This window comes from Electrona antarctica (genome assembly GCF_951216825.1).
Source record: "Electrona antarctica genome assembly, chromosome: 7".
Lineage (NCBI taxonomy): Eukaryota > Metazoa > Chordata > Actinopteri > Myctophiformes > Myctophidae > Electrona > Electrona antarctica.
This window is the reverse complement of record NC_136812.1, coordinates 2,338,124-2,353,434: the sequence shown is the minus strand read 5'-3', so window position 1 is coordinate 2,353,434 and position 15,311 is coordinate 2,338,124. Positions and strand designations below refer to the sequence as shown.

At 48.4% G+C, this 15,311-nt stretch overlaps 1 protein-coding gene across 1 annotated transcript in view; it reads right to left on the bottom strand.

The window, feature by feature from the left end:
* dsg2.1 (desmoglein 2, tandem duplicate 1) overlaps positions 1–15,001 on the bottom strand; it is a gene marked incomplete at its 5' end in the record, with an annotated part of 45,439 nt that extends 30,438 nt beyond the window's left edge. The window contains 6 exons of the mRNA XM_079507041.1: positions 3,282–3,416; positions 3,949–4,115; positions 5,429–5,570; positions 8,513–8,671; positions 10,421–10,546; positions 14,924–15,001. Of these exons, the coding sequence (XP_079363167.1) occupies positions 3,282–3,416; positions 3,949–4,115; positions 5,429–5,570; positions 8,513–8,671; positions 10,421–10,546; positions 14,924–15,001 (807 nt within the window). The remainder of the gene's footprint in view (positions 1–3,281; positions 3,417–3,948; positions 4,116–5,428; positions 5,571–8,512; positions 8,672–10,420; positions 10,547–14,923) is intronic.
* Between the last annotated feature and the right edge of the window lie 310 nt (positions 15,002–15,311).

Below are 15,311 nucleotides of genomic sequence, written 5' to 3'. Positions count from 1 at the left end.
ATACTGCCCTCCTACTGTACGGACAGTAAATATAAATATAACACATATACTGCCCTACTGTACGGACAGTAAATATAAATATAACACATATACTGCCCTCCTACTGTACGGACAGTAAATATAAATATAACACATATACTGCCCTCCTACTGTACGGACAGTAAATATAAATATAACACATATACTGCCCTCCTACTGTACGGACAGTAAATATAAATATAACACATATGCTGCCCTCCTACTGTACGGACAGTAAATATAAATATAACACATATACTGCCCTCCTACTGTACGGACAGTAAATATAAATATAATACATATACTGCCCTCCTACTGTACGGACAGTAAATATAAATATAATACATATACTGCCCTCCTGCTGTACGGACAGTAAATATAAATATAACACATATACTGCCCTCCTACTGTACGGACAGTAAATATAAATATAACACATATACTGCCCTCCTACTGTACAGACAGTAAATATAAATATAACACATATACTGCCCTCCTACTGTACGGACAGTAAATATAAATATAACACATATACTGCCCTACTGTACGGACAGTAAATATAAATATAACACATATACTGCCCTCCTACTGTACAGACAGTAAATATAAATATAACACATATACTGCCCTCCTACTGTACGGACAGTAAATATAAATATAACACATATACTGCCCTCCTACTGTACAGACAGTAAATATAAATATAACACATATACTGCCCTCCTACTGTACGGACAGTAAATATAAATATAATACATATACTGCCCTCCTACTGTACGGACAGTAAATATAAATATAACACATATACTGCCCTCCTACTGTACGGACAGTAAATATAAATATAACACATATACTGCCCTCCTACTGTACGGACAGTAAATATAAATATAACACATATACTGCCCTCCTACTGTACGGACAGTACATATAAATATAACACATATACTGCCCTCCTACTGTACGGACAGTAAATATAAATATAATACATATACTGCCCTCCTACTGTACGGACAGTAAATATAAATATAACACATATACTGCCCTCCTACTGTACGGACAGTAAATATAAATATAACACATATACTGCCCTCCTACTGTACAGACAGTAAATATAAATATAACACATATACTGCCCTCCTACTGTACGGACAGTAAATATAAATATAATACATATACTGCCCTCCTACTGTACGGACAGTAAATATAAATATAACACATATACTGCCCTCCTACTGTACGGACAGTAAATATAAATATAACACATATACTGCCCTCCTACTGTACGGACAGTAAATATAAATATAACACATATACTGCCCTCCTACTGTACGGACAGTACATATAAATATAACACATATACTGCCCTCCTACTGTACGGACAGTAAATATAAATATAATACATATACTGCCCTCCTACTGTACGGACAGTAAATATAAATATAACACATATACTGCCCTCCTACTGTACGGACAGTAAATATAAATATAACACATATACTGCCCTCCTACTGTACGGACAGTAAATATAAATATAACACATATACTGCCCTCCTACTGTACGGACAGTAAATATAAATATAATACATATACTGCCCTCGTACTGTACGGACAGTAAATATAAATATAATACATATACTGCCCTCCTACTGTACGGACAGTAAATATAACACATATACTGCCCTCCTACTGTACGGACAGTAAATATAAATATAATACATATACTGCCCTCGTACTGTACGGACAGTAAATATAAATATAATACATATACTGCCCTCCTACTGTACGGACAGTAAATATAAATATAACACATATACTGCCCTCCTACTGTACGGACAGTAAATATAAATATAACACATATACTGCCCTCCTACTGTACGGACAGTAAATATAAATAGAACACATATACTGCACTCCTACTGTACGGACAGTAAATATAAATATAACACATATACTGCCCTCCTACTGTACGGACAGTAAATATAAATATAACACATATACTGCCCTCCTACTGTACGGACAGTAAATATAAATATAACACATATACTGCCCTCCTACTGTACGGACAGTAAATATAAATATAACACATATACTGCCCTCGTACTGTACGGATAGTAAATATAAATATAATACATACTGCCCCCGTAGTGTACGGACACAACCCACCGTAAATATCTACATATCGATAATAATATACATATAATACCCTCGTACTGCACGTACACAACCCACCATGAATATGTATCTATAATACATACATATAAAACTACCCTCGTACTGCATTTTGACGACATTTTCGTCAAAATTCTATATTTTTCCACGGACATAGAAAATGAGCGGACAATAATATTACAATGATCTTTGCAGGTCTGTCACTCTGAGAGCGTTCAAATGGAACCAAATGGACCCGTACGGGTCCATTTGGTTCCATTTGAACACTGTCAGCACACAGGACGTTCTCCGCCCTATCAATTAGTAACGCCCAGCGCTCAACACGGAGATTGATCAAAAAGACGGAGATTATTGATATCAAAACCGATCGCATCGCTCCACAGGCTGGGAGCACCGTTCCACAGGCTGGGAGCACCGTTCCACAGGCTGGGAGCGTCGCTCCACAGGCTGGGAGCACCGTTCCACAGGCTGGGAGCGTCGCTCCACAGGCTGGGAGCGTCGCTCCACAGGCTGGGAGCGCCGCTCCACAGGCTGGGAGCGTCGCTCCACAGGCTGGGAGCGTCGCTCCACAGGCTGGGAGCGTCGCTCCACAGGCTGGGAGCACCGCTCCACAGGCTGGGAGCGCCGCTCCACAGGCTGGGAGCGCCGCTCCACAGGCTGGGAGCGCCGCTCCACAGGCTGGGAGCGCCGCTCCACAGGCTGGGAGCGTCGCTCCACAGGCTGGGAGCGTCGCTCCACAGGCTGGGAGCACCGCTCCACAGGCTGGGAGCACCGCTCCACAGGCTGGGAGCACCGCTCCACAGGCTGGGAGCGGCTGGGAGCGGCTGGGAGCGGTGTGTCCCCCCCCATTTTAGCCGACGAGATCGAAAATCTTAAACGGCTCACCGCGGTCCCATCGCTAGTCGCGGTAGAATTAATCATACCTCCCGTTGTTGTCGATCGCCTCTAGAGTGTTTTGGCTACATTTAGCTACTTCAGCCACATCCGGGATAACATCCGGTCCGTCACTAAATGTGCTCCGCTGCTATAAATCGCTGGGCTCTGATTTAATGGATTAAATAACCCCGGGCGTTCGCGGTGTTAAGCTACTGTACCTGTTCTTTCTCCAGGGTGGGCAGGTTGTCGTTGACGTCAGAGATGTGCACGGTGACGCTCCCCGTGCCCGACTTCCCCCCGGGGCGGCCGTTCAGGTCGGCCCCTTTCACCACCAGGACATACTTGTCATGGAGCTGTAGGGGTTAAAACAACACGTACGTGTGATAATATATGTTTCACTTATAGGGCTGTCAGAATAAAAATCACACCCGTGTGAAGTGAGGGGCGCTAATATATTAAAGTCTAACTCATGTTGCTATGATTATAGGTGATCAAACATTAAATTATCTTTATTGTTAATGGCATTTAATGTTTGTGTTAGGGGCAAGATGACGTACATTTTCCCTTCATTGTCAATGGCGTTTTTAAAACTACAAACAAACATTAAACGTGTATATAGGAGCAACAAGTGCCTTTATTGCACCATTTAAAGTGACTGACGTTTTGAGCAGAAGGCTGTCACTTTAGGGCTGTCAAAATAACTCAGTTAACCGATTAATGCATGCTTAGGTGATTTATGAGACCAGCTAAGCCATAGTACCTGTTTCTCTATACTATTAAATATATAAGGATCAAATAAGAGATGAAATATGTGTATTATTAGTATTAGTATTAGTATTAGTATTAGTATTAGTATTAGTATTAGTATTATTATTAATACAGTACCTCTCTGTCCAGTGTGGGTTTCCTGACGAACAGTTTTCCATCCTTAGTGATGTAGAACATGTCTTCTCCACCAGGGGGCAGCGAGTCCACAATGCTGTACGCGATGATGGAGTTGTTGTTGCCCGGTTCGTCTGCGTCTGTAGCCAGCACCTGCATTATGAAGGTATCTGCACGCACGCACACACACACACACACACACACACACACACGCGCGCATGAATAATTGAATATATCACCATCCCAAGGCAATGTAAAGCAGGAACAGCCACAATGTTGTGAATAAACACTATATTTTAATGTCAGATAATCGGTTCAGGATATTAAATATGTTCTGATCTCATGCATGTTTTGTGCACACCGTGTTGTTTTATTGAGGTATCTAAAGTCCACAGAGTGAGCTCTTCAGATGGTTTATATTGTTTTATGTTGCGCTGCAAGTGACTGAGGAGGAACGGTATTTAATATTTAATATGTAATATGACTGAAGAGGAACGGTATTTAATATTTAATATGTAATATGACTGAGGAGGAACGGTATTTCATAATCTTCATGTATGTATTAAGTATACATTGACATTAAATTGACAAATAAAGTGATCCTGATTCTTAAGCCATTTTGGGCGGGAACCCTTTTGGTGTTTTAAGCATTATGTTATACTTTAGCTATTGAAAAATAGCAGATCTACAAGCTCATAGCGCGGCACTCGAGCTTGTAGGTCTGCTATTTTTAAAAAATCGTGAAAATGTTGCGCAAATCTTTGAATATATATTCTTTCAGAGTTTCAGTTTTTATCAAATCTTTGCTTCTGGGGGGGGGGGGGGGGGGGGGGGAGTCCCTGAAACAACATATTTTCAGATGGGGATCGGCGGCCAATTACATATAATTTTGGGGGTCCTTGACATGAAAATGTTTGAGAACCACTGATATAGAAACATGAGGTTTTTTCTGAAAACTGTCAGGATTTAGAAGACATTTGTAGAATCGACCTCAGGTCTAAATGGGTAAAGGTTCTGTCTGGGCAGTGTGGGTCACCATGAGAATTGGACTGTGCCCACCCTGTCCTACGAAGCCAATGTGCAGTAAGGTCTTTGGACACCGACGTATATTTGTGTATCCCCAAAGGTCAAATTACACCTTCATGATTTTGGGGGATAAACAGTTACCTCAAGAAAAGATTTACAACAAACTAGTGCAATGTCACTTATATGGTGATATCTCACTTGACTGACCAAAAACAATTTGAACCCATTTATCAGAGATATGTTTTCTTTTGTAGTTACTGCACGCACAGTCGCACACACACACACGCACGCACACGTGCGCACACACACACACACACACACACACACACACACACACACACACACACACACACACACACACACACACACACACACACACACACACACACACACACACACACACACACACACACACACACACACACACACACACACACACACACACACACACACACACCTTTGGCGCTGAGCTCGGGCACCGTCTGGTGTTCTATGGCGCTGAACACCGGAGCGTTGTCGTTCTCGTCCACAACCTTGATCCTCAGCTCGATGTCTTTCTCCGCAAGGCGCCCGTCACGGAACCTGGCGATACCCGACAGCTGAGAGGAGGAGAGGGCACCGTTATTACCCAGGGTAAAGTCACAATGAGAGGAGGAGGAGGAGAGGGCACCGTTATTACCCAGGGTAAAGTCACAATGAGAGGAGGAGGAGGAGAGGGCACCGTTATTACCCAGGGTAAAGTCACAATGAGAGGAGGAGGAGGAGGAGAGGGCACCGTTATTACCCAGGGTAAAGTCACAATGAGAGGAGGAGGAGGAGAGGGCACCGTTATTACCCAGGGTAAAGTCACAATGAGAGGAGGAGGAGGAGGAGAGGGCACCGTTATTACCCAGGGTAAAGTCACAATGAGAGGAGGAGGAGGAGAGGGCACCGTTATTACCCAGGGTAAAGTCACAATGAGGAGGAGGAGGAGGAGAGGGCACCGTTATTACCCAGGGTAAAGTCACAATGAGAGGAGGAGGAGGAGAGGGCACCATTATTACCCAGGGTAAAGTCACAATGAGAGGAGGAGGAGGAGAGGGCACCATTATTACCCAGGGTAAAGTCACAATGAGAGGAGGAGGAGGAGAGGGCACCGTTATTACCCAGGGTAAAGTCACAATGAGAGGAGGAGGAGGAGGAGAGGGCACCGTTATTACCCAGGGTAAAGTCACAATGAGAGGAGGAGGAGGAGAGGGCACCGTTATTACCCAGGGTAAAGTCACAATGAGAGGAGGAGGAGGAGAGGGCACCGTTATTACCCAGGGTAAAGTCACAATGAGAGGAGGAGGAGGAGAGGGCACCGTTATTACCCAGGGTAAAGTCACAATGAGAGGAGGAGGAGGAGGAGAGGGCACCGTTATTACCCAGGGTAAAGTCACAATGAGAGGAGGAGGAGGAGAGGGCACCGTTATTACCCAGGGTAAAGTCACAATGAGAGGAGGAGGAGGAGGAGAGGGCACCGTTATTACCCAGGGTAAAGTCACAATGAGAGGAGGAGGAGGAGGAGAGGGCACCGTTATTACCCAGGGTAAAGTCACAATGAGAGGAGGAGGAGGAGAGGGCACCGTTATTACCCAGGGTAAAGTCACGCTACATTGGAAATTATATAATAATATCTTATCTATCTATAAGTCACCAAATCTGTGCGCGTCGGTCTGTCCGGGGCATAACTCGAAGGGCGATAGACCAACCGGTCTCAAAAACGCGACGCAACGCAATTGGGAGAGACCTACGGTTTCTGAGAACTAAAACAGCTACACTGTATATGCTGAGTAGGGATTGTAACGATACATTTTTGTTTTGTTTTTTTATTAATTTTTTGCTTTTTCTGCCTTTATTGATATGATGAAAGTAGTCTGACAGGAACTGGGAAGAGACATGGGGGGGAAGACACGCGGCAAAGGCCGTCAGGATCGGGAGTCGAACCCGCAGCACGCCGTCAGCCTGGCTCAGCGGCCTATAGGTGCCCAGAAGGTTGAGCTAACCGTCAGCCTGGCTCAGCAGCCTCTAGAGGCCCAGGCTGCTAACCGTCAGCCTGGCTCAGCAGTCTCTAGAGGCCCAGGCTGCTAACCGTCAGCCTGGCTCAGCAGTCTCTAGAGGCCCAGACGGTTGAGCTAACCGTCAGCCTGGCTCAGCAGCCTCTAGGTGCCCAGACTGTTGAGCTAACCGTCAGCCTGGCTCAGCAGCCTCTAGGTGCCCAGAAGGTTGAGCTAACCGTCAGCCTGGCTCAGCAGCCTCTAGAGGCCCAGACGATTGAGCTAACCGTCAGCCTGGCTCAGCAGCCTCTAGGTGCCCAGACTGTTGAGCTAACCGTCAGCCTGGCTCAGCAGCCTAGAGGCCCAGACGGTTGAGCTAACCGTCAGCCTGGCTCAGCAGCCTCTAGAGGCCCAGACGGTTGAGCTAACCGTCAGCCTGGCTCAGCAGCCTCTAGAGGCCCAGACGGTTGAGCTAACCGTCAGCCTGGCTCAGCAGCCTAGAGGCCCAGACGGTTGAGCTAACGGGGAGAACATGTGAGGGTACCTACCCTAGGGGACACGGGGAGAACATGTGAGGGTACCTACCCTAGGGGACACGGGGAGAACATGTGAGGGTACCTACCCTAGGGGACACGGGGAGAACATGTGAGGGTACCTACCCTAGGGGACACGGGGAGAACATGTGAGGGCACCTACCCTAGGGGACACGGGGAGAACATGTGAGGGTACCTACCCTAGGGGACACGGGGAGAACATGTGAGGGTACCTACCCTAGGGGACACTGGGAGAACATGTGAGGGTACCTACCCTAGGGGACACGGGGAGAACATGTGAGGGTACCTACCCTAGGGGACACGGGGAGAACATTCAAACTCCACACAGAAAGGCTCTTTCGCCAACCCCGCCTCGAGTACCCTAAGGTTTTATGTTATAAATATTGAGTATGGGTCCCCAGCATGTAGAAACTGATGTTATAAATGTTGAGTATGGGTCCCCAGCATGTAGAAACTGATGTTATAAATGTTGAGTAGGGGTCCCCAGCATGTAGAAACTGATGTTATACATGTTGAGTATGGGTCCCCAGCATGTAGAAACTGATGTTATAAATGTTGAGTAGGGGTCCCCAGCATGTAGAAACTGATGTTATAAATGTTGAGTATGGGTCCCCAGTATGTAGAAACTGATGTTATAAATGTTGAGTATGGGTCCCCAGCATGTATAAACTGATGTTATAAATGTTGAGTGTGGGTCCCCAGCATGTAGAAACTGATGTTATAAATGTTGAGTAGGGGTCCCCAGCATGTAGAAACTGATGTTATAAATGTTGAGTATGGGTACCCAGCATGTAGAAACTGATGTTATACATGTTGAGTATGGGTCCCCAGCATGTAGAAACTGATGTTATAAATGTTGAGTATGGGTCCCCAGCATGTAGAAACTGATGTTATAAATGTTGAGTAGGGGTCCCCAGCATGTAGAAACTGCCGGATGCTAACTTGCATATGTTGGACCGGGTCACTCACGTTGTACTGGGCGATGACCTCTCGGTCCAGAATGCCGGTCACCGTGACCCAGCCGGTGACGGGGTCCACCACAAACAGGTTGAAGGGGTACTTATCTGCCCCGACCCCTGTGAGGGAGTACTGCACGTCCCCCGGCAAGCTCTCACTGTCCGAGCGGATCTGAAACAGAACCCCGCACACACACACACACACACACACACACACACACACACACACACACACACACACACACACACACACACACACACACACACACACACACACACACACACACACACACACACACACACACAGTCACATAACAGGTATCAAAACTGACATCAGAACGGCTCTGTTTTGATTCCCTTCGTGCCGGCCCCTGGCCCCAAAAAAACGAGACCTCCTCGCCCCGTTTTTCTCACTTGTAGTCTACTGGTTTCTCACTTTTACTGTAACACATATATTGCTGTGCATGATATGCTGTGGAGTGTGGATGTTAGTTAACGAGGTGCGTGTCTGTCAACTAGGCTTAGCCAGACTGATAAGGGCGGCTGTGGCTCAGGAGGTAGAGCAGGTCGTCCAATGATCCCTGGGTCGGCGGTCCCGGCTCCTCCTCCTGTCCACATGTGGAAGTGTCCTTGGGCAACACACTGAACCCTACACTGCCTCCAGTGAGTCGGTCGGTGTGAGCTCGCCACCGTCGGTGTGTGAATGTGGGAAGTGAGGACGCTGGCGTCGACTGTTCGCCGCTTCACCTCCCAATGAGTTAATGAATGAACCATTGTAAAGCGCTTTGAGCACTTGGAAAGGCACTATAAAAATGAAATTCATTATAAAAATGCAATTCATTATTGATTGCTTTTCACTGTTATACGGACAGCAGTTGAAACACAGTCACTGTTTGGCCCCCAATCGTTTTCTGATTTGGCGTACCGTATATACTCTCTGATGCGTTGACACTAGTAATAAAACTACCGCGGAGCTGAGCTTTTGCAGACATTACTTCTTCATATCTCAGACTATAGACATATCGGTGCAGGCAGGCTTTGATCATATTTGCTGCAGCTCACAACTCCATTTCTCTACAAGCTTGAAGATCTGCTACTTTTGTGTGACACTGTAGTTGTGTAGTATGATCAAGTAGGGCCTTAATTTACGGAGGGAGGTTTGTGCCTGACAGCGGCGATAATATAGGGTTGATCCACAGCCGGGGGAGTCAGTCTGTTAATCACGGATCCACCATCCATTCATCCTGACGGGTGTCGCCATGTGAAGACCATGTAGAGTGGACTCCATTCCTCCTGACGGGTGTCGCCGTGTGAAGACCATGTAGAGTGGACTCCATTCATCCTGACTGGTGTCGCCATGTGAAGACCATGTAGAGTGGACTCCATTCCTCCTGACGGGTGTCGCCGTGTGAAGACCATGTAGAGTGGACTCCATTCATCCTGACGGGTGTCACCGTGTGAAGACCATGTAGAGTGGACTCCATTCATCCTGACTGGCGTCGCCATGTGAAGACCATGTAGAGTGGACTCCATTCATCCTGTGTGGTGTCGTGTGTGAAGACCATGTAGAGTGGACTCCATTCATCCTGTGTGGTGTCGTGTGTGAAGACCATGTAGAGTGGACTCCATTCATCCTGTGTGGTGTCGCCGTGTGAAGACCATGTAGAGTGGACTCCATTCATCCTGACGGGTGTCGCCGTGTGAAGACCATGTAGAGTGGACTCCATTCATCCTGTGTGGTGTCGCCGTGTGAAGACCATGTAGAGTGGACTCCATTCATCCTGACGGGTGTCGCCGTGTGAAGACCATGTAGAGTGGACTCCATTCATCCTGACGGGTGTCACCGTGTGAAGACCATGTAGAGTGGACTCCATTCATCCTGTGTGGTGTCGTGTGTGAAGACCATGTAGAGTACACTCACCTTGGCGATGTAGTCCTTCTTGGTGTGGTCCTTGTTTTCCTCCAGTTTGGTCGGAGGGATGATCCATTCTCGTCTCTTCCTCAGTAGACGACTCCTGAAGCTAGCCTCTACCACAGCTGGAAGGACCTGCAACAAATAACCAAGAGATTCAGACTACTAAAACTATAGCCTCTATACAGCTGGAAGGACCTGCAACATATCCAAGAGATTCAGACTACTAAAACTAGCCTCTAGTCTATACAGCTGGAAGGACCTGCAACAAACCAAGAGATTCAGACTACTAAAACTATAGCCTCTATACAGCTGGAAGGACCTGCAACATATCCAAGAGATTCAGACTACTAAAACTAGCCTCTAGTCTATACAGCTGGAAGGACCTGCAACATATCCAAGAGATTCAGACTACTAAAACTAGCCTCTATACAGCTGGAAGGACCTGCAACATATCCAAGAGCACTAATGCGTCAGATTCAGAAACCAACTGTGCTATTCAAACATTTTTGAATAGAAATAGCCAATCTACATCGACACGTTGTGAGCTTGTAGATCGGCTATTTTAAGGCAAAGTAGTTTAGGGATAATGGGTTTATAGCATGGACGGAAATAGAGCCCTAAATCTCATCCCATGGCTCAAAATAATGCAGAATAAATCGAGACACCAGACCCAACAATACAGATGAGCTTTACGGCTGCTATATCAAAGCAAACCTGGGCTTCCAGAACACATCCAACAGCCTACCGTTGACTCCATCCTCCTAACCTGGGCTCCCAGAACACATCCAACAGCCTACCGTTGACTCCATCCTCCTAACCTGGGCTCCCAGAACACATCCAACAGCCTACCGTTGACTCCATCCTCCTAACCTGGGCTTCCAGAACACATCCAACAGCCTACCGTTGACCCCATCCTCCTAACCTGGGCTTCCAGAACACATCCAACAGCCTACCGTTGACCCCATCCTCCTAACCTGGGCTTCCAGAACACATCCAACAGCCTACCGTTGACTCCATCCTCCTAACCTGGGCTTCCAGAACACATCCAACAGCCTACCGTTGACCCCATCCTCCTAACCTGGGCTTCCAGAACACATCCAACAGCCTACCGTTGACTCCATCCTCCTAACCTGGGCTCCCAGAACACATCCAACAGCCTACCGTTGACTCCATCCTCCTAACCTGGGCTCCCAGAACACATCCAACAGCCTACCGTTGACCCCATCCTCCTAACCTGGGCTTCCAGAACACATCCAACAGCCTACCGTTGACCCCATCCTCCTAACCTGGGCTTCTAGAACACATCCAACAGCCTACCGTTGACCCCATCCTCCTAACCTGGGCTTCCAGAACACATCCAACAGCCTACCGTTGACTCCATCCTCCTAACCTGGGCTTCCAGAACACATCCAACAGCCTACCGTTGACTCCATCCTCCTAACCTGGGCTTCCAGAACACATCCAACAGCCTACCGTTGACCCCATCCTCCTAACCTGGGCTCCCAGAACACATCCAACAGCCTAATGTTGACTCCATCCTCCTAACCTGGGCTTCCAGAACACATCCAACAGCCTACCGTTGACCCCATCCTCCTAACCTGGGCTTCCAGAACACATCCAACAGCCTACCGTTGACCCCATCCTCCTAACCTGGGCTTCCAGAACACATCCAACAGCCTACCGTTGACTCCATCCTCCTAACCTGGGCTTCCAGAACACATCCAACAGCCTACCGTTGACCCCATCCTCCTAACCTGGGCTCCCAGAACACATCCAACAGCCTACCGTTGACTCCATCCTCCTAACCTGGGCTTCCAGAACACATCCAACAGCCTACCGTTGACTCCATCCTCCTAACCTGGGCTTCCAGAACACATCCAACAGCCTACCGTTGACCCCATCCTCCTAACCTGGGCTTCCAGAACACATCCAACAGCCTACCGTTGACTCCATCCTCCTAACCTGGGCTTCCAGAACACATCCAACAGCCTACCGTTGACCCCATCCTCCTAACCTGGGCTTCCAGAACACATCCAACAGCCTACCGTTGACCCCATCCTCCTAACCTGGGCTTCCAGAACACATCCAACAGCCTACCGTTGACCCCATCCTCCTAACCTGGGCTTCCAGAACACATCCAACAGCCTACCGTTGACTCCATCCTCCTAACCTGGGCTTCCAGAACACATCCAACAGCCTACCGTTGACCCCATCCTCCTAACCTGGGCTTCCAGAACACATCCAACAGCCTACCGTTGACTCCATCCTCCTAACCTGGGCTTCCAGAACACATCCAACAGCCTACCGTTGACCCCATCCTCCTAACCTGGGCTTCTAGAACACATCCAACAGCCTACCGTTGACTCCATCCTCCTAACCTGGGCGTCCAGAACACATCCAACAGCCTACCGTTGACTCCATCCTCCTAACCTGGGCTTCCAGAACACATCCAACAGCCTACCGTTGACCCCATCCTCCTAACCTGGGCTTCCAGAACACATCCAACAGCCTACCGTTGACTCCATCCTCCTAACCTGGGCTTCCAGAACACATCCAACAGCCTACCGTTGACCCCATCCTCCTAACCTGGGCTTCCAGAACACATCCAACAGCCTACCGTTGACTCCATCCTCCTAACCTGGGCTTCCAGAACACATCCAACAGCCTACCGTTGACTCCATCCTCCTAACCTGGGCTTCCAGAACACATCCAACAGCCTACCGTTGACCCCATCCTCCTAACCTGGGCTTCCAGAACACATCCAACAGCCTACCGTTGACCCCATCCTCTAACCTGGGCTTCCAGAACACATCCAACAGCCTACCGTTGACTCCATCCTCCTAACCTGGGCTTCCAGAACACATCCAACAGCCTACCGTTGACCCCATCCTCCTAACCTGGGCTTCCAGAACACATCCAACAGCCTACCGTTGACTCCATCCTCCTAACCTGGGCTTCCAGAACACATCCAACAGCCTACCGTTGACTCCATCCTCCTAACCTGGGCTTCCAGAACACATCCAACAGCCTACCGTTGACCCCATCCTCCTAACCTGGGCTTCCAGAACACATCCAACAGCCTACCGTTGACTCCATCCTCCTAACCTGGGCTTCCAGAACACATCCAACAGCCTACCGTTGACTCCATCCTCCTAACCTGGGCTTCCAGAACACATCCAACAGCCTACCGTTGACTCCATCCTCCTAACCTGGGCTTCCAGAACACATCCAACAGCCTACCGTTGACTCCATCCTCCTAACCTGGGCTTCCAGAACACATCCAACAGCCTACCGTTGACTCCATCCTCCTAACCTGGGCTTCCAGAACACATCCAACAGCCTACCGTTGACCCCATCCTCCTAACCTGGGCTTCCAGAACACATCCAACAGCCTACCGTTGACTCCATCCTCCTAACCTGGGCTTCCAGAACACATCCAACAGCCTACCGTTGACTCCATCCGCCTAACCTGGGCTCCCAGAACACATCCAACAGCCTACCGTTGACTCCATCCTCCTAACCTGGGCTTCCAGAACACATCCAACAGCCTACCGTTGACCCCATCCTCCTAACCTGGGCTTCCAGAACACATCCAACAGCCTACCGTTGACTCCATCCTCCTAACCTGGGCTTCCAGAACACATCCAACAGCCTACCGTTGACCCCATCCGCCTAACCTGGGCTTCCAGAACACATCCAACAGCCTACCGTTGACCCCATCCTCCTAACCTGGGCTTCTAGAACACATCCAACAGCCTACCGTTGACTCCATCCTCCTAACCTGGGCTTCTAGAACACATCCAACAGCCTACCGTTGACCCCATCCTCCTAACCTGGGCTTCCAGAACACATCCAACAGCCTACCGTTGACCCCATCCTCCTAACCTAGGGATCCATAATACAGTAACCATTAGACTCCCAGACTCCCTCTCCAGTTAGAGTTCAGAGTTTAAATCATGTATTCAATTTGCATTCAGACCATTATTGCATTATTTTAAAAGAAAAATCCTCTCTCACACTTGATGCCATGCAGGGTGCCAGTATACCTTCCCTGTGCCAACGTTGGCAGCACCCGTGCCTAAGGCTGTAAAGGATGACGAACACTTACTCAACCGACTGAAGCAACCAGCGGTTATTATTATGCAACAACACAACTAAATGTTGGGAGGAATTCACAGAAGGTGGAGCAGAACTCCACCCTTTATCTGCCCTTATGGCCTTATGTAAACAAGTTTAAACACCCGTGAGAAATCCTCTTTGTATTTATTTCTCCCGGTGTCAGCAGAACCAGTCGAGTCCCTTTTTGTACGAGCCCCATGGCCAAGAGGGCAGCGAGCCCACATTACCAAATACAATACAATGCCATACAAACAATACAAACTAAACTACGCACTTATACAAACTCAAGTAAAACGTAAATCTAATTCTTTAATCAACCATGCAGTGACTTCCAGGAAAGTCTGCATGGCAAAACCGAGGAAGGTCAGTGACGCTGGAGAGACAGCTGACCTCCAGGGAAGACGTGGCGGGGTAGGAGGGCCCATGCAGCCACCCCTGTTGAAGACGTGGCGGGGTAGGAGGGTCCATGCAGCCACCCCTGTTGAAGACGTGGCGGGGTAGGAGGGTCCATGCAGCCACCCCTGTTGAAGACGTGGCGGGGTAGGAGGGCCCATGCAGCCACCCCTGTTGAAGACGTGGCCGGGTAGGAGGGCCCATGCAGCCACCCCTGTTGAAGACGTGGCGGGGTAGGAGGGCCCATGCAGCCACCCCTGTTGAAGACGTGGCGGGGTAGGAGGGTCCATGCCGCCACCCCTGTTGAAGACGTGGCCGGGTAGGAGGGCTCATGCAGCCACCCCTGTTGAAGACGTGGCGGGGTAGGAGGGCCCATGCAGCCACC